The 25,276-nt window shown below is 42.5% G+C and overlaps 1 protein-coding gene and 1 long non-coding RNA gene across 2 annotated transcripts in view; one reads left to right on the top strand and one right to left on the bottom strand.

Annotated features, from left to right (window-relative positions):
• Positions 1–25,276, top strand: part of ARFGEF3 (ARFGEF family member 3) — a 190,354-nt gene that overhangs the window by 125,759 nt on the left and 39,319 nt on the right. Inside the window, exons 15-24 of the mRNA XM_050787319.1 lie at positions 970–1,077; positions 1,715–1,930; positions 2,088–2,198; positions 4,825–4,975; positions 6,743–7,063; positions 8,937–9,070; positions 11,944–12,089; positions 13,742–13,921; positions 22,181–22,325; positions 23,658–23,780. Of these exons, the coding sequence (XP_050643276.1) occupies positions 970–1,077; positions 1,715–1,930; positions 2,088–2,198; positions 4,825–4,975; positions 6,743–7,063; positions 8,937–9,070; positions 11,944–12,089; positions 13,742–13,921; positions 22,181–22,325; positions 23,658–23,780 (1,635 nt within the window). The remainder of the gene's footprint in view (positions 1–969; positions 1,078–1,714; positions 1,931–2,087; positions 2,199–4,824; positions 4,976–6,742; positions 7,064–8,936; positions 9,071–11,943; positions 12,090–13,741; positions 13,922–22,180; positions 22,326–23,657; positions 23,781–25,276) is intronic.
• LOC126952646 (uncharacterized) lies at positions 22,263–23,719 on the bottom strand. The gene is made up of 3 exons (XR_007724980.1): positions 23,626–23,719; positions 23,380–23,498; positions 22,263–22,602 (listed from the first exon to the last, which is right to left on the bottom strand). It is a non-coding gene; the product is annotated as an uncharacterized LOC126952646 (long non-coding RNA).

Genomic DNA, 25,276 nt, shown 5'->3' with positions numbered 1-25,276 from the left:
GGATGGGAGTCAGAAGACATGAATACTAATTATTTCCGTCATCAGCCTCATGGCCTTGAACCACTTACATACTTTAAACATGGTCATGCATCCTTTAGCAAGGACAGGAACACGTTCTGAGAAATGCATTGTTAGGCAATTTTGTCATCATGTGACCATCACAGAGTGTACTTACACACCTAGGCTAGATGGTATAGTCTATTGCTTCAAAGCCACAAACTTGCGCCGCATGTATTGAATACTGTAAGCAGCTGTAAAAACATTGTAGTATGTATTTGTGTATCTAAACATAGAAAAGGTGCAATAAAAATAATGCTATTATAATCTTAGGGGGCCACTGTCTTATATGCAGTTGGTGGTTGACAAAAATGTCATTTTGTGGTGCAGGACTCTGTTTCTTCCTCTGTGAAATAAAAAGAATACTGACCTGCTTACCGAATTTGAGCTGTTTCAATGATCAAGTCAAAAAATTTTATGTGAAAACACTTTGAAAATTATAAGGTATTATTTATTGTACTTTGCAATTTGACTATGTGATGATCTGACCAAAGAGGCTTATTCTCCTCTTAATTCATGTAAGGAAGCTCTGAAAGAAAATTCACATCTGGGTAACCTGTACCAGGTTTGGGAATATATAATTCGGGAATAATCAATGATTCTGAATAAAAAGAGTATTTAAGATCAAAATATTCTAAATCAATAGATTTTCTAACAGATAAATATAGTTTACATCTATTTTTAAATAAAGATAGGCAACAATGTAACAGAAGAATAAATACTCCAATATGAAATAAAACTAGACTGAGGGAATAAAACAAAATTTATGATAGTCTCATAAAAGGTTGCTACATGCTTGAAACATAAAAGATACAAGGAATAATTGTTAAAAATGAATATTGTGGTGGCCATGTCCTTGTTTTTGACTGGAGTGTTTTATTTAGGGAAAACTTCACTCTTTTTCCTTGACAGATATTGATGGCTTAGAGAGTAGTGCCATTGGTGGCCAGCTGATGGCCTCAGCTGCTACAGAGTCTCCTTTTGCCCAGAGCAGGAGAATCGATGACTCCACAGTGGCAGGTAATGACTTGGATCTTGAGTTTATGAACACTGCATGTGTTACCAGCAATTACATTATTATGTGGTGACTTGAATCAAGATTTTGTCTTGGTTAGAAAAAAACTAATTGGGCCGGGCACGGTGACTCACACCTGTAATCCCAGCACTTTGGGAGCCAAGGCGGGCAGATCATGAGGTCAGGAGATTGAGACCATCCTGGCTAACACAGTGAAACCCCGTCTCTACTAAAAATACAAAAAATTAGCTGGGTGTGGTGGCGGGCACCTGTAGTCCCAGCTTCTCAGGAGGCTGAGGCAGGAGAATGGCATGAACCTGGGAGGCAGAGCTTGCAGTGAGCTGAGATCACACCACTGCACTCCAGCCTGGGCGACAGAGCAAGACCCTGTCAAAAAAAAAAAAAAAGAAAAGAAAAAGTAATTGATGGAAGTCACTTAGCATCATTCAGCTGATAATGCAACATTTATTTTTAAAAGAACAAAGTGAAACATGATCCCATATAATCCATTAAGTTATATTTCCTTTTGTAGAATTGCATGCAACTCTGTACTGCTCATTTGATGGCAAGAGAACACCATGTCATTCATTGTCAGGTCATTTTTTGTCTCTAGAAAATGACGCACACTCCTCCATGTTCCAGGTGTGGCATTTGCTCGCTATATTCTGGTGGGCTGCTGGAAGAACTTGATCGATACTTTATCAACCCCACTGACTGGTCGAATGGCAGGGAGCTCCAAAGGGCTGGCCTTCATTCTGGGAGCTGAAGGCATCAAAGAGCAGAACCAGAAGGAACGGGACGCCATCTGCATGAGCCTCGATGGGCTGCGGAAAGCCGCACGGCTGAGCTGCGCTCTAGGTACCAGCGGAAGTAGTGTTCCCTGGCTGTGTTCCTGCAGAACTTACTGGGAATGATCCAGCAGGGTAGGGTGGGGGGACCTTTTAGAAGGGGTTCTGCTAGGTGAATGGTTAGAGGATATACTCAGTCAAGAAGTCATTGTCTGTCTCCTCTGAAGGGGTTGCTGCTAACTGCGCCTCGGCTCTTGCCCAGATGGCAGCTGCCTCCTGTGTCCAAGAAGAAAAAGAAGAGAGGGAGGCCCAAGAACCTAGTGATGCCATCACACAAGGTAACGACTGGAGGGCCAGAACCCACCTGATGCCTTGGGTGCAGTATGCACACACCTGCACAGGCTAACACACGCCAGACAATACTCTGTGTGCGCTGCCCAGTATGTATACACCACTGATCTTGAGATCCATTGAGCCACAGGTGACCTACAGAAGATCCCTCTGGAGAATGAGAGACATACTGACCCCTGGTGGCAAGGAAAGTGCAGCAGGCCCAGGAGTCCCACGGGCCCACCTGGCCTAACTGTTCGTATCTGTCATCTAGTCACTGGCTTTGGCACTTCACACAAGTGCACACTTGAAGAGCCTTCGGGTTATAGTGGGGAAGGCAGATTGGCCAGTTTTCTAAAGGGGAGAAAACAGATGGAGAAAATTAATGAGGGGAGGCTCAGGAAGAAGAGGCTCTCATCAGAGAAAAATCTGAGCTTTGTGAACTCGGGAAATGGCTGATTTTTAACCTGTTGAAATCAGTGAGTCAATGAAGCTGATGGTTATCTGGATCAAAGGGAAGAGAATGACCATCCTGATGGCAACAGAAGATACAAGGCAGGCAGCAAACAAAAGGAAAAATGCAAGCGTGGTCCAAATTATGTAACTACTATCAGATATGTACAGTAGCAAGTCACTGAGTCAGCTGTACATTTTTAGCCGAGAAACACAGTTTAGGTCTGTGTTTCTCAGATTTGAATCAAATTTAGAGACCCATTTGAAAACAAAATAGCTCTCACAGATCCCCAGGGTTAACTTAAAATGGAGTCTCACAATTTTACTTAAGTATTTTACAACCATGAGCTACATAAAAATCCTTACAGTCACAGTTCTTTAAAAAACCACAAAATCAAGACCACAATATTCTGATTAAATACAAATAAAAAATAAGATTAAGGCTGGGCACAGTGGCTTACGCCTATAATCCTAGTACTTTGAGAGGTCAAAGAAAGTGGATCACTTGAGCCCATGAGTTCAAGACCAGCCTGGGCAACATAGCAAAACCCTGTCTCTACTAAAAACACAAAACTAAGCCAGGCATGGTGGCATGTGCCTATAGTCCCAGCTACTTGAGGGGCTGAGGTGGGAGGATCGCCTGAGCCTGGGGAGGTCCAGGCTGCAGTGAGCCATAATCATTCTATTGTACTCTAGCCTGGGTGACAGAGTAAGATCCTATCTCAAAAAAAAATAGATAAAATGGCCAGGTGCAGTGGCTTACACTTGTAATCCCAGCACTTTGGGAGGCTAAGGTGGGCGGATCATTTGAAGTCAGGAGTTTGAGACCAGCCTAGCCAACATGGTGTAAGAAACCCCATCTCTACTAAAAAATACAAAAATTAGCTGGGTGTGGTAGCGGGTGCCTGTAATCCTAGCTACTTCAGAGGCTGAGGCAGAATTGGTTGAACCTGGGAAGTGGAGGTTGCAGTGAACCAAGATGGTGTCACTGCGCTTCAGCTAGGTAACAGAGAGAGACACCAACTCAAATAAATAAATAATAAATAAAATTAGTATCACATTTATGAGACAAATGATGTTTTGCTAAAAATCACTTTGCTTCTTATGTTAGGAGATGGTTTGGATTCCTTTGAGGTTGGCTTGCTATATTTCTGGGTTCTGGACCATCACTTAGTTATCCTACCACATGCAGTGACTTGAAACCTTTTTTCAAGGAGGACACTGTGGTTTGGCCTTGCCTTAGCATTTTGCATTACTGACATCTGAAGTCACTTTCTGCATTCTTTCTCATTAATCATCTACAGTTTTTTTTTTTTTTTTTGAGACCGAGTTTCACTGTTGTTGCCCAGGCGGGAGTACAGTGGCATGATCTCAGCTCACTGCAACCTCTGCCTCCCAGGTTCAAGTGATTGTCCTGCCCCAGCCTCCTGAGTAGCTGGGATTACAGGCATGTGCCACCACACCCGGCTAATTTTGTATCTTCAGTAGAGACAGGGTTTCTCCGTGTTGTTCAGGCTGGTTTCGAACTCCCAACCTCAGGTGATCCGCCTGCCTCGGCCTCCCATTGTTGCTGGGATTACAGATGTGAGCCACCACGCCCGGTCTACAATTTTTTAAAGTGTTATTTGGAGCTCACAAATACAAACTCAAGGGATGAAATGAGATCGGTCTTTTTCAGTGATAGAGCAGTCATTCGGGTGCTCAAAATACACATAAATAAGTTGTTTTAGAGATGATGATCATAATGAGAGCCTAACATTACAATAATCTCAGAGAAAACTTGCAGAAAGCCAGGAATTCTTCCATTTGACCAATTTTTGCGAAGGGTGAAAGGTCTGGGCCCAGATGGTTTTACCTGGAATTGGCTCATGAAACCCATCCGCACTGCTGTGCCTGACCCAGAGCCCGTGAAAGGGCCCGGAAGGAATGGCACCTGCCAGCTCAGGATCCATCCCACTTCTGGAGCTGGAGAGCTGGGGCCACCGGCGCATGGGACCTGCCGGCTGAGTGGTTTGCATGAGGGTCCGCAAGGACCTGCTGTGGAGGCGCTTGCTGCCACTGACGTTTGTCCTTTCCCTTTTGCCCTTGCATGACACACGTTCTTTCATTTTCATTCTTTCTCTCTCCCTTTCTGTCTCCCTTACTCAACCTGTTATTTTAATAAATGTCTTTCTGGCACAGTGAAACTAAAAGTGGAGCAGAAACTGGAGCAGATTGGGAAGGTGCAGGGGGTGTGGCTGCACACTGCCCACGTCTTGTGCATGGAGGCCATCCTCAGCGTAGGCCTGGAGATGGGAAGCCACAACCCGGACTGCTGGCCACACGTGTTCAGGTGCATGATGGGCTCCCACCCCCAGATGGCACTGACCCTGCCTCAGGAAGCCTGGAGTGGGCTCTGGGGGGTGGAGAGGGGTAGCCTCAAGAGCCTGCCAGCATATAAATCAATTATAACAATTCACAGAGTTTGATTAAACTTCAAATAAGACATGAAAAGAAAAGACGCAATAAGGGCCCAACTAAATGTATGTTTTGAAGAACAAGGGACAGAACTGGGTCTCAGGAACTGTGACTTTTCTATTGACATTTTTACTAGAGAAGGAAGGAAGAAAAACCAATTAAATAATTGATTGAGATGACTATGTAAGTTAAGTGAATACAGTGCCAATCTAAAACTGGTCATGTCTCTGCAATATTACATTGCTAAATGTTTATCAATGTCCTCTTTACTTAAAGAAGGATTTCAGATAGCCTATTTGGATACATAAAATACAAGATACCTACTTTTAATGTAGCTAGACCGAAACAAAACAAAACAAAATAGTACACCTCTGCCAAAGACAGACCAAAAATTTGGCTCTAAGCATTGTAGCATCAAAGTGAAAAGAAGCTCCCAGTGAGTTACACAGTGCACAGTGCCTGTAAGATGAAAACCAGCAATAGCTCCAGAGTCCAGGTCCTCTTACAACTAAGACTGAAAGCACGTCTCCCCAAGTGCTGCATCAGGGCAGACCCAGTACCGTGGAAGGAGCACTGCCCATGGAACAGGACGGGGTCTGGCCACACTGTGCCTTCTCCTTCTCTGCATCACACACCTCACACTCACTCCAAACCCAGGTCTAGGCAGAGCAGGCATGGGGCAAGAGTGGCCAGGGTGATGGCCGATGGCCCAGGGCACCAGCCAGAGATGGGTTCAGTTTCACGTCTTCAAAGCAAATATAGCCATGAGTGTTTGTTGAGCAAAATGGTTCTATTATGAAGGCTGCTAACCTGCTGTTCTTTATTGCTCTAACAAGAAAAAAAAAAAAAAGGAAAAAAGAAAAAGGCTATCCTGGTACACAAGCAGCGGGTAAGGGATTGAAAAATTCCCTGATTCTAGAACATCAGAGTGGATTATCCACGACGCTCTTTACCGGTAAACGGACTTACTCTGAGATGAGGGACCCTGCGAACCATCCTTGTCCCAGGTTCTGTTGGGAACAAACCATTTAGAAGTTGGCAGTTGTAGCACATGTGGTGACTCTTCTCTGTGTTTGCCATGATTCGGTGACTGCCCTTCCACCCGGCCGCCACCCACTGCACCCAGACTTGAGTTATGTGGCGCCATCAGGACCAGGCAGGAGGTGGCTGGGCAGAACTCACTGTGGCTGGATGGCCTGTCCGTCATAGCTCTGGCCATTCTGGAATCCCATCGTAAGGAAATGCTTTCCAACTCCTAATCAGAGCACTATATAGAGGGAAAGAGGGTGCCTGGGGAAAAGTGGCTCAAACAGCAGGAGAGCAGATAAGCCAATAAGCTGGACTAGGCAGGGGGATTGGATGAACGGGGCCTCATTACCCGTCCTTCTCCCAGCCTGGGGTGGAAGAACCCAAATAATCCTTTATTCATTTCAAGGCTGTCTGGTCTAACTCAAATACTACTACTAATAATGCTGTGTGACATGAGAACACAGGAGGGAAGGACTGACTGTGCTCACAGGAAAGAGGAAAGCTGGGGAACTGGCAGAGCTGGCTGCATTTCCTTTGTCTGGCACTGTGGGGTTGATGGAGCTGCCGGGATGAGCTGCAGAGTCTAACAGCTGCTTGTCTGTGCTCTTTCTAGGGTGTGTGAGTACGTGGGCACCCTGGAGCACAACCACTTCAGCGATGGCGCCTTGCAGCCCCCTCTGACCATCAGCCAGCCCCAGAAGGCCACTGGGAGCGCTGGCCTCCTTGGGGACCCCGAGTGTGAGGGCTCGCCCACGGAGCAGAGCCCGGAGCAGGGGCGCTCCCTGAGCACGGCCCCCGTCGTCCAGCCCCTGTCCATCCAGGACCTCGTCCGGGAAGGCAGCCGGGGCAGGGCCTCGGACTTCCGCGGCGGGAGCCTCATGAGCGGGAGCAGCGCCGCCAAGGTGGTGCTCACCCTCTCCACGCAGGCCGACAGGTGCGGGGCGCCAGCCTCCCACGGGCCGGGAGCCTGCTCACCAGGCGACACCCACGTCCATCTGGTCTCAGTCATGCCAGGGACGACCCATGTGTTAGCCAATCCCTTAAATTTCCTCCATCTTTTTCAAGCTTTGTTCTCTCTACCATTACATCCATACTCGGAATGAAACGTTTTCTACTAACACTGGAGGGTCTGAGGCAGGCCACCTGGGGTCAAAGCACTGCACTTACTCTGGGATCTCAGGCAATCTCACCTCCCTGGGCCCTGCCTGGCCTTCTCCATTGGTAAAATAGGGTCATTTTTTAAAAGTAATTCTGTCACCGGGTAGTTGTGAGGGTAAGTTAATTAGTAACTTGATGCAGCTGGAGTGGAGCTTGGCAAATGGTAAAAATCCACTATTTTTATGATTATGGCTGTTTTCAAAAATCCCACATGCGTGTGTTACTTATTGATGCCCAACGACCATGGGAAGGTGAGGAGCGAAAATCTTCCTGATGTAGAAAGTGCTTTTGGTCACCAGTCACACACAGCCCCACCTCACTTACCTCTTCAGCATTTGGTCACTGTGTCCCAGACCCCCTGCACGGGCACAGGGAGGACCGTCAGGAAGGGGATGGGAGTGGGAGGAGCACTCCCTGGGCCGGGACTCAGATTGACCTGAGTTCCTGTCCTGGCTTTGCACTCCCCAGCTGCCGGGTCATGTCTGTAGACATAGCTGCACTGAGACTCAGTTTCTCCATCTACTATCCCACTACCATAATTGCTTTGTCCTGCTTATCCAAGTTGGCTGTGAAAATGTTTTAGAATCTGGAAAGCAATAGACAAATGTCAGGTGGAATATAATATTCATCACTATTTTCTTACTAGGAATGAGGGAAGAGAAATGGTCAATGGGACCCAGAAGCCAAATGGTATCAAAATAGCAAGAAAAATATGTTTGTTTTGATAATTTATAAACGTTTGATCCACTAATTCCCATCTTAACTTGCATGTCTCATTTTTCTCCTTCAAAAAGGACTCATGATTCCATTTCTATTAGCGACCCTCTCCCTGAAGCAGCACTGATTGCCCTGTGGTGTTGTGAGGCTTGGAAGGCAGATACCAGGGTGACCCAAGAGCCATGGAAGGCTCACCTGGCACATTCCTCATTGTGGCCTCATAAAACAGATATTTAATCTTTACCATTCTTCATTCCAGTGACCTTCAAATCCTCCCCTAAATTCTGCTACTGTGCTCCCCACCTTCCTAAATCTTTCTGCTGGCAAGGTCTGTGCCCAGCTGAGCAGAAAAGAAAAAGAACTTGCAAGACCCATCATATTAGGGAACATTCTTTCTTCCAAATAGATACTTGAGTTCCCATCACATCCAGGCGTTTGGGTGTGTATGAGGCCAGTCCCTGCCCTGAGGGGGGCTTACAGGATCCACTCTTAGCTGTTTTTGTATCCCTTCCAGCATTATGCTCATAAATTATAGACAGACAAAACGTATTCATCAATTTACGGGGGTTTTTTGACATCGTTTATGAAATTGAAGCTAATTCTGAAGATTCCATTCCCAATTACTCAGTTTCTGGGAACAACGCCTTGCCATCTTTCAGCTTCTTGCCAAGCATTTTATGAGAGCCTGCCATGGCTGAGCTAGACCATGAGGGCACAAAGATATTTTTAAATATATTCTTTGTGCCTTTGAATTAAAATGTCACAGAGCAGACTTGTACACAGTTAAAATAGATATAATAATACCATACATTTGTCTACAGTGTTTACACACATTTCCACTGATCACATCAACAAAATTGCCATAATCATTCTGCCAATAAGACCTTGCTGAACTGTTTCCAAAGAGCACATCTCTTTCTGTTTGCATCCAGGCTCTTTGAAGATGCTACGGATAAGTTGAACCTCATGGCCCTGGGAGGCTTTCTTTACCAGCTGAAGAAAGCATCGCAGTCTCAGCTTTTTCATTCCGTCACGGATACAGTTGATTACTCTCTGGCAATGCCAGGTAATTGTTTCCCGGAAGAAACCATATACCAGGAGGTTAGCAGGAAACAGCCCAGGCCTCTGTCACCAGCAGCGTGCCTGAAGATTTGACTCCACATTCCCTTTGCTTACACTCACACAAGCTACGCCCAAGTATAGATTTGTCTCTGGATTTTGAGGCACCCTGTGTGAGGGGTGGTGTAACTCTTTGTGAATGGAAACGCTGCTACCACATCTATAAGAATTCCCACTGGAGCTGGACTAGGTTGTTCTGCTAAGTTTTGTGCTTGTGGTAGAAATTGTGTGGCTCCTTAGGGTGCAGATAGCTTCCTTCACATGAAGGTGGAACTTTTCTGCATATCAAAAACCACACCACACACCTCTGTCCAGTTGGCTGGACAGAGGTGATTTGTGATATGCAGAAACAACCACTGATCCCAGAAGGGGTGGTGAAAAAGGAAACTGCATACCACTCTTGCAAAACTGATCTCAGAGGCATATCCCATTAATGATGGGTCAGTGTCCGCGTCATCTCCTGTGAGGCCAGGTGAATAAATGAGGCCCTCTTGAAGGCCAGTGTTGTGGAAGACAAAGTAGAGCTGTACTGAATTGTCCAAGGGGCCCAGAGGGTTGGCAGGTTGCTCACAGATGGAATTGTTCATCCACAGCACCAGTGGTTGTCCTGAAACAGTGAGCATCTTGTCCCGAATGAGTTCAGGCAGAGACAGGGAGCCATGTGCTGGGGACGCACCGTAGTGACATGTTGGACGGCACAACCTCTGAGGTCCCTTCCATCCTTAGGAATCTAAAGTTCTAAAAGCAGTATATTTGATTTTTTCATCCTTGCTGCAGATTTGGATTTGAGAGCCACAGTTGTTGCCCCACTCGTTTTTAATAGACTTTAAAACCTGAGCAATATAAAGCCAACCTCCCAGGCCCATCAGACTTTCAGAGAATCTCTGAGCCCAGGGGTAACCTTCAAAGTCTTTCTCATTGGAGAAAACAGTAGACTCTGAGCTTACAAAGCACACAGTGAGCAGGGGCCAGGAAGAGGCGGTAAATCTAGGAAGAGGGAAACTTGCTTCGGAATCAATCAGGTAGGAATATAAAATGCGGCCTCCAACACTTACCAGCCACAGCATCTGAGGCAAGTCATATCACCTTTCAGACATTCAATTTTCTACTCTGTAAAATAGCAATAATTATATTTTCTTCTTAAAAGAAAATATAGGCTGTGTGCGGCAGCTCACACCTGTAATCCCAGCACTTTGGGAGGCCGAGACGGGCAGATCACCTGAGTCCAGGAGTTCGAGACCAGCCTGACTGATACGGTGAAACCCTGTCTCTACCAAAAATACAAAAAAAAATTAGCTGGGTGTCATGACACGTGCCTGTAGCCCCAGCTACTCAAGAGGCTGAGACAGGAGAATTGCTTGAACCCGGGAGGCAGAGGTTGCAGTGAGCCGAGATTGCACCACTGCATTCCAACCCGGGCAATAGAGTGAGACTCCATCAAAAAAAAAAAAAGAAAGGAAATATAATTGCTTTAAAACACAGTGTCTGATGCAGGGTAAATATCCATGATGATTATTACAGGTTGAGTATCCCAAAAATCCAAAAAGCTCAAAATTCAAAACTTTTTAAGTACTGGCATAAGGCCACAAGTGGAAAGTTCCACACCTGACCTCATGTGACGGGCCACGCTCAAAATGCAGGCACACAACACACAGTTTATTGAGGGTCCCCAAGTGATACAAAAATTGCCTTCAGGCTATGTGTAAGGTATATATGAAACAAATGAATTTTGTGTTTAGACCTGGGTCCCATCCCCAGTAGGAAGTAGAGGAGAGGCAACAGAATATGAGCAAGAAAGGAGCGGGGAAGATGAAGGTGACAGTGGCAAAGAAGTAGCCCGAGATCAGGGTAGACAAGGATGGTACTGAAACAAGACAGAGCAGGCCAGACAGCATGTTACTGAGCAGCAGAGGGACCAGGTCTGCTTGGCAAAGGCTGCAGAGGTTTATTTAGGATTGTCAAAGCAGATGATGAAATGAAAGGTGACAGGAACAAGAGTAATAATAATAGCTAATAATGTTGTTCAGTTAGTATGTGCTGGGCCCATGCTGAGCACTTTATGTGTATTATCACGTTTAATCTTTAAAGCAATTTTAGGAGTGGGCAGTATTATCCCCAGGTTTACAGATGAGATCATTAAAGAGGAAAATCTTTTCTTTATTATTTTTATTTTTTGGAGACGGAGTCTTGCTCTGCCACCCAGGCTGGAGTGCAGTGGCGCGATCTCGGCTCACTGCAAGCTCCACCTCCCGGGTTCACCCCATTCTCCTGCCTCAGCCTCCCAAGTAGCTGGGACTACAGGTGCCCACCACCACGCCCAGCGAATTTTTTATATTTTTAGTAGAGACGGGGTTTCACCGTGTTAGCCAGGATGGTCTTGATCTCCTGACCTCGTGATACACCCGCTTCGGCCTCCCAAAGTGCTGGGATTACAGACGTGAGCCACCGTGCCCAGCCTAAAGAGGAAAATCTTTGGCCAAATATAACACAACTACTAAATGGTGCCAGGATTTGAACTCAGACAGTCGGACTTCTCGGCCCTCCTACCGAACCGCTACCTCATTCCCTCTAATCAATTCCTGATCACACCTGTCACATCTCAGCTACCGGGGCTACAGTGCTGAGTGAGAGGGCGATGCAGGCCTTGCTCAGTGAACCACCACATCCTTCTTGAATCCAGGGCTCCCTCCTCCCTTGGTTAGCCAATATCGAATTACCCTGCTGGTCCTACCTAGATTTTCAACCTCTCTCTTTGCTTGAATAGGTCAGACTGTGTCTGAGTTTGGGCTTTCTGGTATTTATGTTCTTGCCTTCCTGTAGGAGAGGTTAAATCCACTCAAGACCGAAAAAGCGCCCTCCACCTGTTCCGCCTGGGGGATGCCATGCTGAGGATTGTGCGGAGCAAAGCACGGCCCCTGCTGCACGTGATGCGCTGCTGGAGCCTAGTGGCCCCACACCTGGTGGAGGTGAGCACTGGAAAGGTGGGAAGAGCCTGGAACTGCTAAGTCAATGACCAGCAGAGCCAGCACGGGGGCCTGTAGTCATGTATGGGGACAAAGCACTGTGGCCACTGGGCAGTGGGAACTTGCCCATCACCTGGTCACAAACATCACTGTTTAGATTCTAGTTATACTTCATGGCATCTAAAGAATCACCCCAAAGGGCAGTACTACCCTAGTCTCACTCTGACCCTCTTTCTTTGCAATTGTACAACTCAGCTAGTTTTTCATTTTTTTGATCTGGTATCAACCTGAGCCTGGAACAGAAAGACTGTGGATGGTTCCTAATAGCTTTATTTGTATACATAAATATAACAGTGTCTTTGGTTCCTACCAGTCCCTGTTTTCTAATAGCTAAATATACTCAGGACGGTGTCCTTTCAGTCAGGGAACACTATGTCTTAGTTTTCTTAACAAAATTAATACTAAGACCCTTTCACTCTCCAAAGGAAAGCAGTTCATGTGATCAGTTTTATGGCAGCTCTACATCTAAGCATCTCAGTACATGAGGACTGGCCACTTCCAAGTTGACAGGGAAAACTGTTGCCCTGTTTTGCAGTGATAGCTATTCTTAATAGCCCTTTTGCTCTTACCTGGTAGAGATAAATCATAAAACACTTCTTGGAACTTATTAACCTGAGAACATTCTAGTAAGCAAAATGGGTAGAAAATAGCAATGTAGACATGGGGGAAAAGTCTGTCAGTTATCTTTTACTCTACAATAAGGCCTCCCCAACATCTAGTGGCTTAAAACAACCACCGTTTATTTAGCTCATGATTCCATGAGTCAGATATTTGAGGTAGGCTTCTCTGGGTAGTTCTGGGGTTGGCCAGGTGTGGCGGATCTCACTGGCTTTAATTGTGTATCTATGGTCAGCTGGTGCAAAGTCTGGGGCCATATGGTTCACGATGGCCTTAACAGGGATGGCTAGACAAATAGGTCTCTCTTTTCATGGTCTCTCATGTAGACTAGCCTCCAGCAGACCAGCCCCAGCTTGTTCACATGGCATTCTTAGGGTTCCAAAGAGCAACAACAGGGCTAACCTCAAATCACAGGTACTTTTTAATTCTGTTCTTACATGATGTTTGCTTGTGTTCCACTGGCCAAAGCAACTCACACGTCCAAGCCCAGGGCCAGTACAGGAAAGGACTACTCAAGAGCATGGATACCAGGAGGTTTGTAAACCAATTAGAGCTACTGTGGCAATTTGTCCCTCACCTCACTGAGGAACAGATGACTCATCTTATCTTCCTACGTGTGGGGCACAGCTAAGATGAAACCATAAGCCATTCCTAGTCTGGGTTCTGGTGTCTTTATAGTGAGCATGTTCTGTACCATTTAAGAAAACTGTCATGTTACAGAAAAATAAATTACCAGAAACTTTTCTTTTTCTAGAAACATTAACATGAAATTGAAGTTGTGCCTGATAAGCTCGTTAAATTGTTTAAAATGCAATTTAGTGTGCAGTTTGCTTAGACTTATCCCTTAGAGTGTTTTGATTTTAACAGAATTGCTGTTTCTCCCTCCTTGTAATGAGGTGGGGTAGGAAGGCCTTCAGAAACCACATTCTCACTGTCTGCTGTCCTGATGGTATGCCACTCTCTGATGAATTTTGCAGGCTGCTTGCCATAAGGAAAGACATGTGTCTCAGAAGGCTGTTTCCTTCATCCATGACATACTGACAGAGGTCCTCACTGACTGGAATGAGCCACCTCATTTTCACTTCAATGAAGCACTCTTCCGACCTTTCGAGCGCATTATGCAGCTGGAGTTGTGTGATGAGGACGTCCAAGACCAGGTCAGTGTGACATAGTCATCAGCGTCATAGCTGGCTCTTACTGAGTGCAGTGGCAGGCACGGTTCTATGCGCTTTGCACTCTTACTCTTTCCAATAATCCTATGTGGAATCTGTAACAGAGAAATTAAGCAGGGCCGGGCGTGGTGGCTCACACCTGTAATCCAGCACTTCGGGAGGCCGAGGCAGACAGATTATGAGGTCAGGAGTTCAAGGCCAGCCTGACCAACATGGTGAAACCTCATCTCTACTAAAAATACAAAAATTAGCCGAGTGTGGTGGCACATGCCTGTAATCCCAGCTACTCAGGAGGCTGAGGCAGGAGAATCACTTGAACGCGGGAGGCGGAGGTTGCAGTGAGCCCAAATCACGCCACTGCACTCCAGCCTGAGTGACAGAGCAAGACTCCGTCAGGAAAAAAAAAAAAAAAAAACAGGTAATTTGACTAAGGATACATAATCAGTGATTGGTGGAGCTGCGATTTGAACCTAGGCAATCTGCTGGCCTATCTCTTTACACCTGGCCTATATTCCTAACTGCTGCCATACTGTCCACTGAAGGCAAGGTAAAGAAACAAACTGGAGACTTCGTATTTCACATGATGGTGGGCTAGAAATACAGGATCTCTCTCTCTCTGAAATCCACCAAAAATATTGAATAGAGGTTTAAACATTTCTTTCAAATACCTTGACACACTGACAAGAAAGTAAGGAGGCCCCAAAACTGAGTGCCAATGGGAAGCCAGAGAGGTAAGCAGAGCCCTTAGGCTGGTTTTACCATGAGGGAATTTGCTATTAAGTGGAGCAGAAGTTCTGGTCATCCCAGACGAGAGTGCACAAAAACAGAAAACAAATCTCAACGCAAACTTTGCAAAGCTGATGTTCATTCAGGCCAAGGTTGAATTAAAACAAACTTGATGTTCACTCAGGCCAAGGTTGAATTAAAACAAACTTCCTGAGGATACTATCAGCTTGTTTCTAACACTGGCTCTTAATGGAAAGTTCTTTAAAAAGAGCGCTCCAGGATTTATTATTACAACTTAACCCTTTTATGTGATCCGTATATGAAATTGCACCACCTCAGGGTCTAAGAAACTATACAGGCACCATACAGAAGCAACAAAATTCCCCCTAGAGCAACTCATGCCAATTCAGGCCACAAAATAATCCCACAAACAAAGTTTCAAGGTATGTGAGCTCTCGGTATTTTAAAAAAATTCACAAAACACACAAGAAAACAAGGCAATGGAGAGAACTGATAAAACAACCAATGGTACAACTAGACCTGTAAAGAATTGGATTGAAATATTGGTATCTTCCATGCAAAATATTAAATCAAAATGCCTAGTAAGTTTAAGGAAATAAAGGAATGAAAATACAAGTTAACACCTAAAGACTAGATTGTTAACATTTAAGGTAAGTTAATACCTATAGTTAGCTCCTAGATAGTTAACACCTACAAGTTAACACCTAAAGGTTAGATCATTAACATCTAAGATAAGTTAACCTAGATGGGTTAACACCTAAGACTTTATACCCGTAAGAGTGAACTAGGTGATTCGGATCAACTTTCCCACAGGGAACAACTAAAAAAAAGCTGGATAAAATAAAATTTAATCACTCAAAGACACTGACATACTATAGGGCAGTGAAGAACTACAGGGCCAAGATGGGGGAGAAAAAGAATACCCAGAGTAGTCTTCCCGGTATTTGAGGCTGTTTTTCCTAAAATGGAATCTACTATTTTTAAAAAAGGAAGATATTTGGTTGGTGCAAAAGTAATTGTGGTTTTTGCCATCACAGCAAAAACCACAATTACTTTTGCACCAGTATAATAAAAGATGGAGAAGCTCAGCAAAGTTGCAGTCTGGGACCTCCCAAGTCTGGTAACTTCCTGGCATCTTGAGTCAGGATCTTGAAGTGAAAGGGATATCTTAGAAAGAGATGTCCCTTTAAATAGATTAGTCATAAGAGAAAATAAACCCAACTTCAAATAATCCCAATCCCTGACATGAGATTAAGGTAATCTGAGATTTCTAGTGCCTTTCTGACAGAAGGCACCATTAATAATAAGCTTCAAATTATTTCTTGATTTGCAGGTGCAATGTTTGCATTCAATAAAAAATAACCAGGCTCATTAGGAAATAACATGTCATTGAAAACAGAAGTTTAAAAAACGAACAATAAACACACACAGGAACCCAGACATCAGAGTTATCAGAGACGTATTTTAAAATAACAATGCTTAAATGTGTTTAGGAAGATTAAGGACAGGAGCAGCTTTGGCTATGGTGACTTGAAGAAGTTAGGTTAACCTTCCCCACAAAAATCAAGCATAAAACAGGACAGGACAGAATTGTCCAAAGCAACCATCTGAGGGGTCTGGAAACTGACCAAAAGCAGACAACAAATTGAGTAGCATTTATTCTTAAAAACAGTGTTTGCTAGAACTTTGGTGAAGAATAGTGGGAGTCTGACTTTCCTGCCAAAGACTGAAGCAATCACCTTTACTCCCAAGCTCTATTGGCAAGAAGAGTAGTTTGACCCGTGTGAGGCTGACTGAGAAAATCATCAGCTTTTCTACAATCAGGGACAGACTTGGTATGGAGAAGAGTGGGGAGAAGATCATTGACTTGTCAATTAAAAGTGATGAATTCATGGAGAAATGAACAGGGGAATCCAACCTTGCTGGCCTAAGGTTTGCAGTCAGTAGTGTACTAGCAAGAAATCTAAGATCCTGGATATCAGAGATTCATAGGATAGAGGGACCAAATAGTCTGTTCACACATCCCTGGGGCATGTACAGGGGAGACTGTAAAGATTTCATCAAAAAGTAAAAGAAAAAGGAGATAAAAACTTTGAATATTCTGACCAACCTTCTCACACAGATTGATTGCCAGAGGGTAGGAACCTTAAAGACTCAAGGTGTTTGAGCACAGTTTCCACCCACATGATCAGTTAACTACTCAGCTATGCAGACATGGGGATGAACACTAGGGAGTCAGGATAAAAAATAAAAATGAAGAACAAAAACTGAGCAGACACATGAGCGCCATGGGAAGAGACAGATTCTACAGACTAAGTGCAAGCACCTTAGTCTGGTGGGGGGAAACCCTCAAAAATAAATTAGCATCCAGCATTGCTACAATATATTTTCTAAAATGTCTAATTCTCAAAAATATGAGCGATGCAAAGAAACAGGAAAGAGTGAAACATACTCAGAGGGAAAAATAGTGAATAGAAACTGACTTAGAGTGAGCCCAGATATATTTGGGAGCCAGAGCCTTCAAAGTACCTTTTAAATATGTTTGAAAAAATTAAGGGAAAATACGACAATGACTCAAAAATAGGGATTCTAAATATAGAAATGGGAACTATAAAAATGCAAATTTTAGAGTTGAAAAGGGCAATAACTGAAATGAAAAATTAGCTATATGGGCTTACTAGAAAGATTTGAGATGGCAGAAGAAAGCATCAGTGAACATGGAAATAGATTAATATAAATTATCTATTGTGAAGATCAGACAAAACTAAGTTTGAACAAAAATAAACAAAGCCTCAGAGATTTGTAGAACAATGTCAAGCATACCAACATACCTGTAATGAGAGTCCCAGGTGGAGAGGAGAAAGACAAACAGATGAGAAAATATATTTAAAGAAATAGTGGAACCCCAATTAGGATCAACACAAAGATATCTACAATAGACACATTATAGTCAAAATGCTCGATGACAATGACAAAACCTTAAAAGCAGCAAGAGAAAGACTATATTACTACCGAGGAACTAATGCTAGGATTAATGCTCAGATTAACTAATGCTGACTTCTTCAGAAAGAATGAAGGCTAGAAGACAATGTAATGACATATTTAAAGTGCTGAAAGAAAAACTCAATGAAAGAGAAATTACTCTTCAAAAATGAAGATGATGTAAAAACATTCTCAGATAAACAAAAATTGGGAGAATATCTTGCCAGTAGACCTGTTCTACAAGAAATACTAAATTCCTTTAAGCTGAAAGAAGTAACACAAACTGGTAAATCTGTTGCATAAGAAGAAATGGTACATATGTGGGAAAATATAAAACAGTATGTACATTTTTCTCTTTCTCCTAATTTATTTCAAAAACCTAACGTTTAACACAATAACTCTAACACTGTATTGTTGGATTTATTAAACATGAAGATGTAATATAAATAACATTAGCAGAAAGGAAGGATGGGAAATGGAGCTATGTAGAAGCAAAGTTGCTGTATTTTGCCAGAATTTGCTCAGTATTAACTTGAGGTACAAATGTGATCAATTGAAGATTCATATTATAATCCCTAGGGCAGCAACCAAGAGAGTAACACAAAAAGATGAAAAAATAAACATGAATGAAAGTGATCACAAAAAAATGTATTTAACATAAAAGAAGGTAGTAAAAGAGGAACAGAGGAACAAAAAGGACGTGATATGTAAATACGCAGAAAACAAATAGCAAATGACAGATGTAAAAAGAACCATGTCAATAATGGCATTAAATATGCACTAATGAAAGGATGGTCAGCATCATTAGTCATTAGGAAAATATAAATCAAAACCACATGAGATAATATTTCACACCTACTAGGATAAAAAAGATAGATAATAGCGGCCGGGCACGGTGGCTCACTCCTGTAATCCCAGCACTTTGGGAGGCTGAGGCGGGCGTATCACGAGGTCAAGAGATCGAGACCATCCTGGCTAACACAGTGAAACCCTGTCTCTACTAAAAATACAAAAATTAGCTGGGTGTGGTGGCGCACACTTTAGTCCCAGCTACTCGCGAAGCTGAGGTGGGAGAATCACTTGAACCCGGGAGGCGGAGGTTGCAGTGAGCCAAGATCGTGCAACTGCACGCCAGCCTAGGCGACAGAGTGAGACTCGGTCTCAAAAGAGAGATAATAGCAAGTGTTGGTGAGGGAGGAGGTGGAGACCTTGGAACCTTCATGCCCTGCTGGTGAGAGGGTAAAATGTGTGGCTGCTTTGCAGTCTGGCAGTTCCTCAAGAGGTATGTACCCAAGAGAAATGAAAACATCCATACAAATCCTGCACACAAATGTTCATAGTAACATTATTCATAATAGCCAAAAAGTTAGAAACAACTCAAATTCCAACAGCTGATGAATAGATACATTAAATTAGGTTATGTCCACACAACAAAATCTTATTCAGCGATAAAAATGAAGTACTGATATATGTACAACATGGATGAATCTTGAAAACATTACATTAAATGAGAAAAGCCAGTCACCAAAGACCATATGTTATATGACTGCATTTATATGAAATGTCAGAATAGGAAAATCTATAGTGACAAAAAGTACATTAGTGGTGTGGGGTGGGGTGGTGGAGTAGGCAATTACTGCAAATGGGTACTGAGGTTTTTGAGGGGGTAAGTAAAATTGTTTTTAAATTAGATTGTGGTGATGTTTGCACATTAAAGGTCTGTTAACCTCATAAACTTGTCATTAGTCTTTGAAGAAAAAATATGTAAAAGAAAAATGTATGTATACATAATGTAAGAATTTGTGTCTAAAGCAGGGTTTAAAATTCTTTGGAAAAGTTTGACAAGGTATGTCATGTGAATTCAGATTCATCTTAAAGAATTATGCTTAGATAGGAAAAAGGAAACTTATTTTGGTCTCAAGTAGAAAAATACATTGCTTTGAGTTTTATGTACATTTAGACTTTTAAAATGTTAGAACTGATTCTTACTAAAAGTGATTTGTAAAATTACACCCTTGGTTTGATCACCGGTGATTACAGTGTTATTCTCATACCTTTGTGTATTGAACTATTTCCAGAACCAAGTTTATGTAGATCCTGAACAGTAATATGAGAATGTGATTGGTATTTGTCACCTTTATTTTAAAACTAGCATCTGAACACTTCAAAGCTGTCAATGTGGATTGGTTAGACCAATAACCTCTGCTTGATCCTTACAATTAAATTTTGTAACTAATGGTATTGTTCTTTCAAACAAGTGACATGTTTTCCATGACTGTTATGGGGAGGGGGGAAATAATTTAATCAATCAGTTCTTGTTTAACAAATTGAATAAAGCAAAGGTTCATACATTTAAAAAAAAAAAAAAAAAAACCTCCCCACAGTACCCCAAGCCCGTTGGTTTCACTGGTGAATCTATAAACTAAGGATGAAATAATAGCAACCCTACTCAAGCTCTACCAGAAAATAAAGCAGGAAGGAATACCTCCAAACCCATTTTATGAGTTCTCATTTCTGTGATACCAAAGCCACAAGAAGGAAAACTATAGACCAATATTCTTTATGAAATTAGACAAAAAATTCCTTTAAAAATTATTGGCCAGGCACAGTGGCTCACACCTGTAATCCCTGCATTTTGGGAGGCCACAGCAGAAGGTTTGCTTGAGTCTAGGAGTTTGAGACCATGCTGGGCAACATAGTGAGACCCCCATCTCTACAAAAAAAAAAAAAAATACATATAGCTGGGTATGGTGATGCATGCCTGTAGTCCCAGCTGCTCAGGAGGCTGAGGTGGGAAGATTCCTTGAACCCAGTAAGTTGAGACTGCAGTGAGCCATGATCACATGCCACTACATTCTAGCCTGGGCAACAGAGTGAGACCTTGTCTCAAAAAGAAAAAAAAAAAAAAAAGGCAAAATAAATGCTGTAATATATAAAGAAAGAAGATTAAACATTGTGGCATATGGAATTCATCCCAGCAATGTCAGATTGGTTTAACAGCTCACAGTCAATTAGTAGAATAAAAGATTAAAACCACACGATCATCTTGATATAGACAAAACATTTAACAAAATTCATCACCCATTTTTGACAAAACCTTTTAAGAAAAGAGGAATTAGAGGTATTTCCTCCATGAGATAAGGGGCATCTTTGAGAATCCCACATCTAACATCAACTTAATGATGAAAGACTGAGTGTTTTTCTCTTGTAATCAGTAATAAGACAAGGATTTCTGTCTTCTCTATTTCTGCTCAACTTTAACTTTTACTCATTGTATAAAGAAATTAAAGACATCAAGGTTTGAAACGAAAAGTAAAGCTGTTTTAGTTCACAGACAACATGCGGTTATATATAGAACATTATATGGGATTTACAAAAAAATTCTAGTCGAGCAAGGTCACTGCATACAAGATCAACATACTAAAATCGATTGAATTTATATATATGAGAAATAAATTATCCAAAGATAAGTAAGAACAATTCCATTCAAAACAACATCAAATATGATAAAATGTTTATGAATAAATTTAGCAAAAGAAGCTCAAGACCTGTACACAAAAGCTACAAAACATTGCTGAGAGAAATTAAAGATTCAAATAAATATGAGATATACCATATTCATGGATTGAAAGACTCAATATTTTTAAAACAGCAAATTTCCCCAAATTGATGTATAGATTCAGTGAAATTCTGATTAAAATCCCAGTAGACCTTTTTGAAGACATTGTCAAAGTAATTCTCAAATCTATATGAAACTGCAAAGAATATAATAGAGAAAACAAACTTGAAAAAGAAGACAAATTTTGAAAATTTACACTACCTGATTTCAAAATTTCAGTAATCAACACAGTGTGGTATTGGTTTGAAGACAGACCTATAGTTCTGAAGAGTAAAGAAATAAATTCTCATGTTTATAATCAATTGATTTTTGACAAAGATACCATTGCAATTCAATCATGGGAGGGGATATTTTCAGCAAATTGTGCTTGAATGTATGTGATAAAAATAAACTTACACCTTTACTTCTCACCATATTTTAAAAAGTTCAAAATGGGTCATGATGTGATCCATTAAAAGAAAAATGGATGAATTGGACTTCACCAAAATTAAGAACTTTTAATTTTCAAAAGACACCATTAAAAAACAAAACTTTTAAAAAGCCCAAAGTTGTGGAAAAATATTTGCAAATTGTATCTTGGGAATATATAAGGAACTCTAAATACAAACAAACAAAAAAGAAAATAAGAAGACATGAACCCAATTTTTTAAAACAACAAAATATTTGACTAATAAGATGTGAAAAGTTGCTTAGTAGCATTAGTCATTAGTGAAATGCAAATTAATACAATAAGGCAGATTATTCAGAATATTTTTGAGTGAGTTTGTCTATTCTGGTTTTTCCTTTTCACTAAAATTAACTCCAAAATAGGGGACAGAGAACTATATCACCCTTCCCAGAAATTCTGCTCCTTTTAAGGAGAGGACTTTAAGTGCCCCTTGCTTTGCATCTGCCAGGTTGTGACATCCATTGGTGAGCTGGTTGAAGTGTGTTCCACGCAGATCCAGTCCGGATGGAGACCCTTGTTCAGCGCTCTGGAAACAGTGCACGGCGGGAACAAGTCGGAGGTGAAGGAGTACCTGGTTGGTGACTACTCCATGGGTAAGAATGTTTGGATGATTCTTGCTATTCAGCATTAACTCTCTGTGCCAAGTTTCATGCTATGAAAAAAAAAACCAGTTGAACAATAGGGAAGACAGATTGTCAGCCATGTTTTATCAGCAGGAAAGAATGTGGTGTAGCAGGAACATGAGTTCTGAGTTCTGCCAGCAGGCTGAGAGCCCTGAGCATTGTCAGGCCCTGTTCTTGCTGACAATTGGGCAATAAGGCTGAGAGATTTCTGTTGTTTCACTTATGCATTGCTGTGTTGAGTTCATTTCTAAAGCCAAAAAGAAAAATGTTATCCATTTGCTGGTAAGAAGCAGAAAAGTATCATAACACAGAGTAACCAGAATTAGGGAGATTCAGTCTGCTGGAAATGGATGGGTACCCACAAAGCATGCCCAGGGCCCAGGAGTGTTGTCTCGGAGGTTCCCAAAACCACCCCTAAACTCAGAAACCCACGAGAAGGATTCATGGGACCCAGCATATTATGTTGAGATTTATTACACAGTTCATGACTAAGTTTTAGCAATGTAGGAAGGACACAGCAGATTATGAAAAGGAATGACACAGACAGAGTCTGGAGGAATCTACGCACCAGCCTCCCTGTGCTCTCGCCCTCCCAGGAGGGATCACGCACAACACATTCTTCCCCCAGCAGTGAAAGCACAGCAACATGTTTGCAATGTTTCTGCCCGTGGAAGCCCATTAGAGATCTAGCTGGGGACTGACCACTTATGTACCCCTTGCCTAGCACATACCAAAATCCCAGACTCCCAACAGGAAAGCAGGTGTTCAGCATAAACCATATGGTTTGCATGAACAGTCTAGGACGGTGAACTACTCTTATCAGTTAACTGTGGCCTGGGAGTACTCTGAGAGCTGAGTTCCCAGACACCAGCTGAAGGCCAATTTTGCAAGCAAGCTTTCTAAAAGGAGAGTGGTCTCAGGCCTTCTGTGGTCTTTTTCTGCATAGATATAAAGAAACTCAGATATGCCACCAAAGGTCTATCTAAACCTGCCCTGCCATGTCCTGTAGATAATCTACAAATACCTGTGCAGTAGCATTCCAGAGGCCACGTGGTTCCCTGCTCTTTAGACCAGCACATTGCCTCAGCTCGGCACTCATCTCTCTGCTGAGCTGCTCCCCTGCCGGCAGAGCTGAGCACCGCACTGGAGTCAAGCCAATGATCCAATAAAAAACCCAGGCATCTCCCCAGTAGATCTTTCTCAAGATCTGTCTCAGTGGAAGGTGCTGGGAATATGGGCAACCCTGGCAACCCCGAGGGCAGAAACTTACTTTCTTACAATTCTATAATCTTCCTCCCTTAGGAAAAGGCCAAGCTCCAGTGTTTGATGTATTTGAAGCTTTTCTCAATACCGACAACATCCAGGTCTTTGCTAATGCAGCCACAAGCTACATCATGTGCCTTATGAAGTTTGTCAAAGGACTGGGTAAGCAGAACCCTCTTCTCATGCCTTGTAACTGCCGAGGACCCTTTCCAGGGTGGCTCCGTGGCTGGAGAAAGGGCCCACTGACTGCCTGGAATAAGCACGCATCCTGGGATACAAGCAGATGGTGATGTTGTGTACTCAAAAGCAAAAACTTACTGTGAAAGCAGCTTGAATTTTGTCCAAGGTTGATACTTTTCATTGTGTTCATGGAATATCTTATAGCATATTTTTAATCTATTTATTATTTTATACTAACTATTGTCAAATAATATCAACCTTATATTTTCCCTTTGTAAAAGGTTCTCAGGCTCCAGGTCTAATCACACTCTATGCAAACTCTCAAAATGTTAAGTTTTTTATAAACCTTTTGGTTTAACTAAGTGTCCCTCCCTTTCATTTCACCCCGGATAAACCTGTGCTATATAAAAATCTGCTATGGCAGGTCATGTTGTATAGTGAGAATCTATTTTGTTAAGGTGTTTCTAAATTAAGTAGAAAATCATCTGGTAGTTTCTGAAATACACGAGGCTTTCAAGAAGGGGGACTTCTATACTTAGAAAATATATTTTATACTTAAAGCCTGGTGTAGGAGGAATTCTTAACTTTCGCTAAAAAGTTGGGAAATCAAACTCAAGCTGCTAATCATATGACACTGAGAATAGGTTTCTGCATAAGGCCAATTATTTAATATAATATTGACTAATCTAAGGTTGGAAATCTTAGAACATTCATACAATTATGGAGGCTGAGAAGTCCCACGATAGACCATCTGCAAGCTGGAAACCAGGAAGCTGATAACATGGCTCAGTTCAAGTTCAAAGGCCCCAGAACGAGGGGCACTGATGGTGTAACTCTTAGTCCAAAGCAAGAGGCCTGAGAACCTGTAGTTCTAAGACAGGAGAAGAAGGGTATCCCAGCTCCAGAGACAGAAACACAGAGAATTCTCTTTTGCTCTGCCTTTTGTTCTCCCTGGGCCTTGGCTGATTAGATGGTGTCTGCCTGCATTGGGTGAGGGTGGAGCTCCCTTATTCAGTCTGATTCAAATGCCAACCTCTTCCAGAACCAACCTCACAGACACACCCAGAAATCATGTTCTACCAGTGATCTGGGTCTCCCCTAATCCAGTCAAGTTGACATCTAAAACCATCATACAGAGGACATCGAAAACAGCCTGTTTTCTTCTGTGAATTATAAGGTGGAGTTATTTGTATGGGGCCTGGGGTCAGTGGAAAAAGCAGAGTCCCCTGTATAGTCATGGTATAGTTATTGGCCTGTGTCCTGCCTGGCTCCAGGGAGTGCCATCCACATAGACTTGGATGCTTTCAAATACACAGCAGCCACGGTCTAAACCTTTGGGATGCCTGCTGTAATCATGGGTAGGAAATGAATTTATGGTTAATCCTCACCTGCTTATTTCCACATGAATTTGACCTGGTCTGTTTCTGTATTATAAAATGTGTTCATCTAAGCCAGGAGTTGGCAAGCTATGGCCCACA

Source organism: Macaca thibetana, chromosome 4 (genome assembly GCF_024542745.1).
Source record: "Macaca thibetana thibetana isolate TM-01 chromosome 4, ASM2454274v1, whole genome shotgun sequence".
In the NCBI taxonomy this organism is placed as follows: domain Eukaryota; kingdom Metazoa; phylum Chordata; class Mammalia; order Primates; family Cercopithecidae; genus Macaca; species Macaca thibetana.
This window is presented reverse-complemented; position numbering and strand designations above follow the sequence as displayed.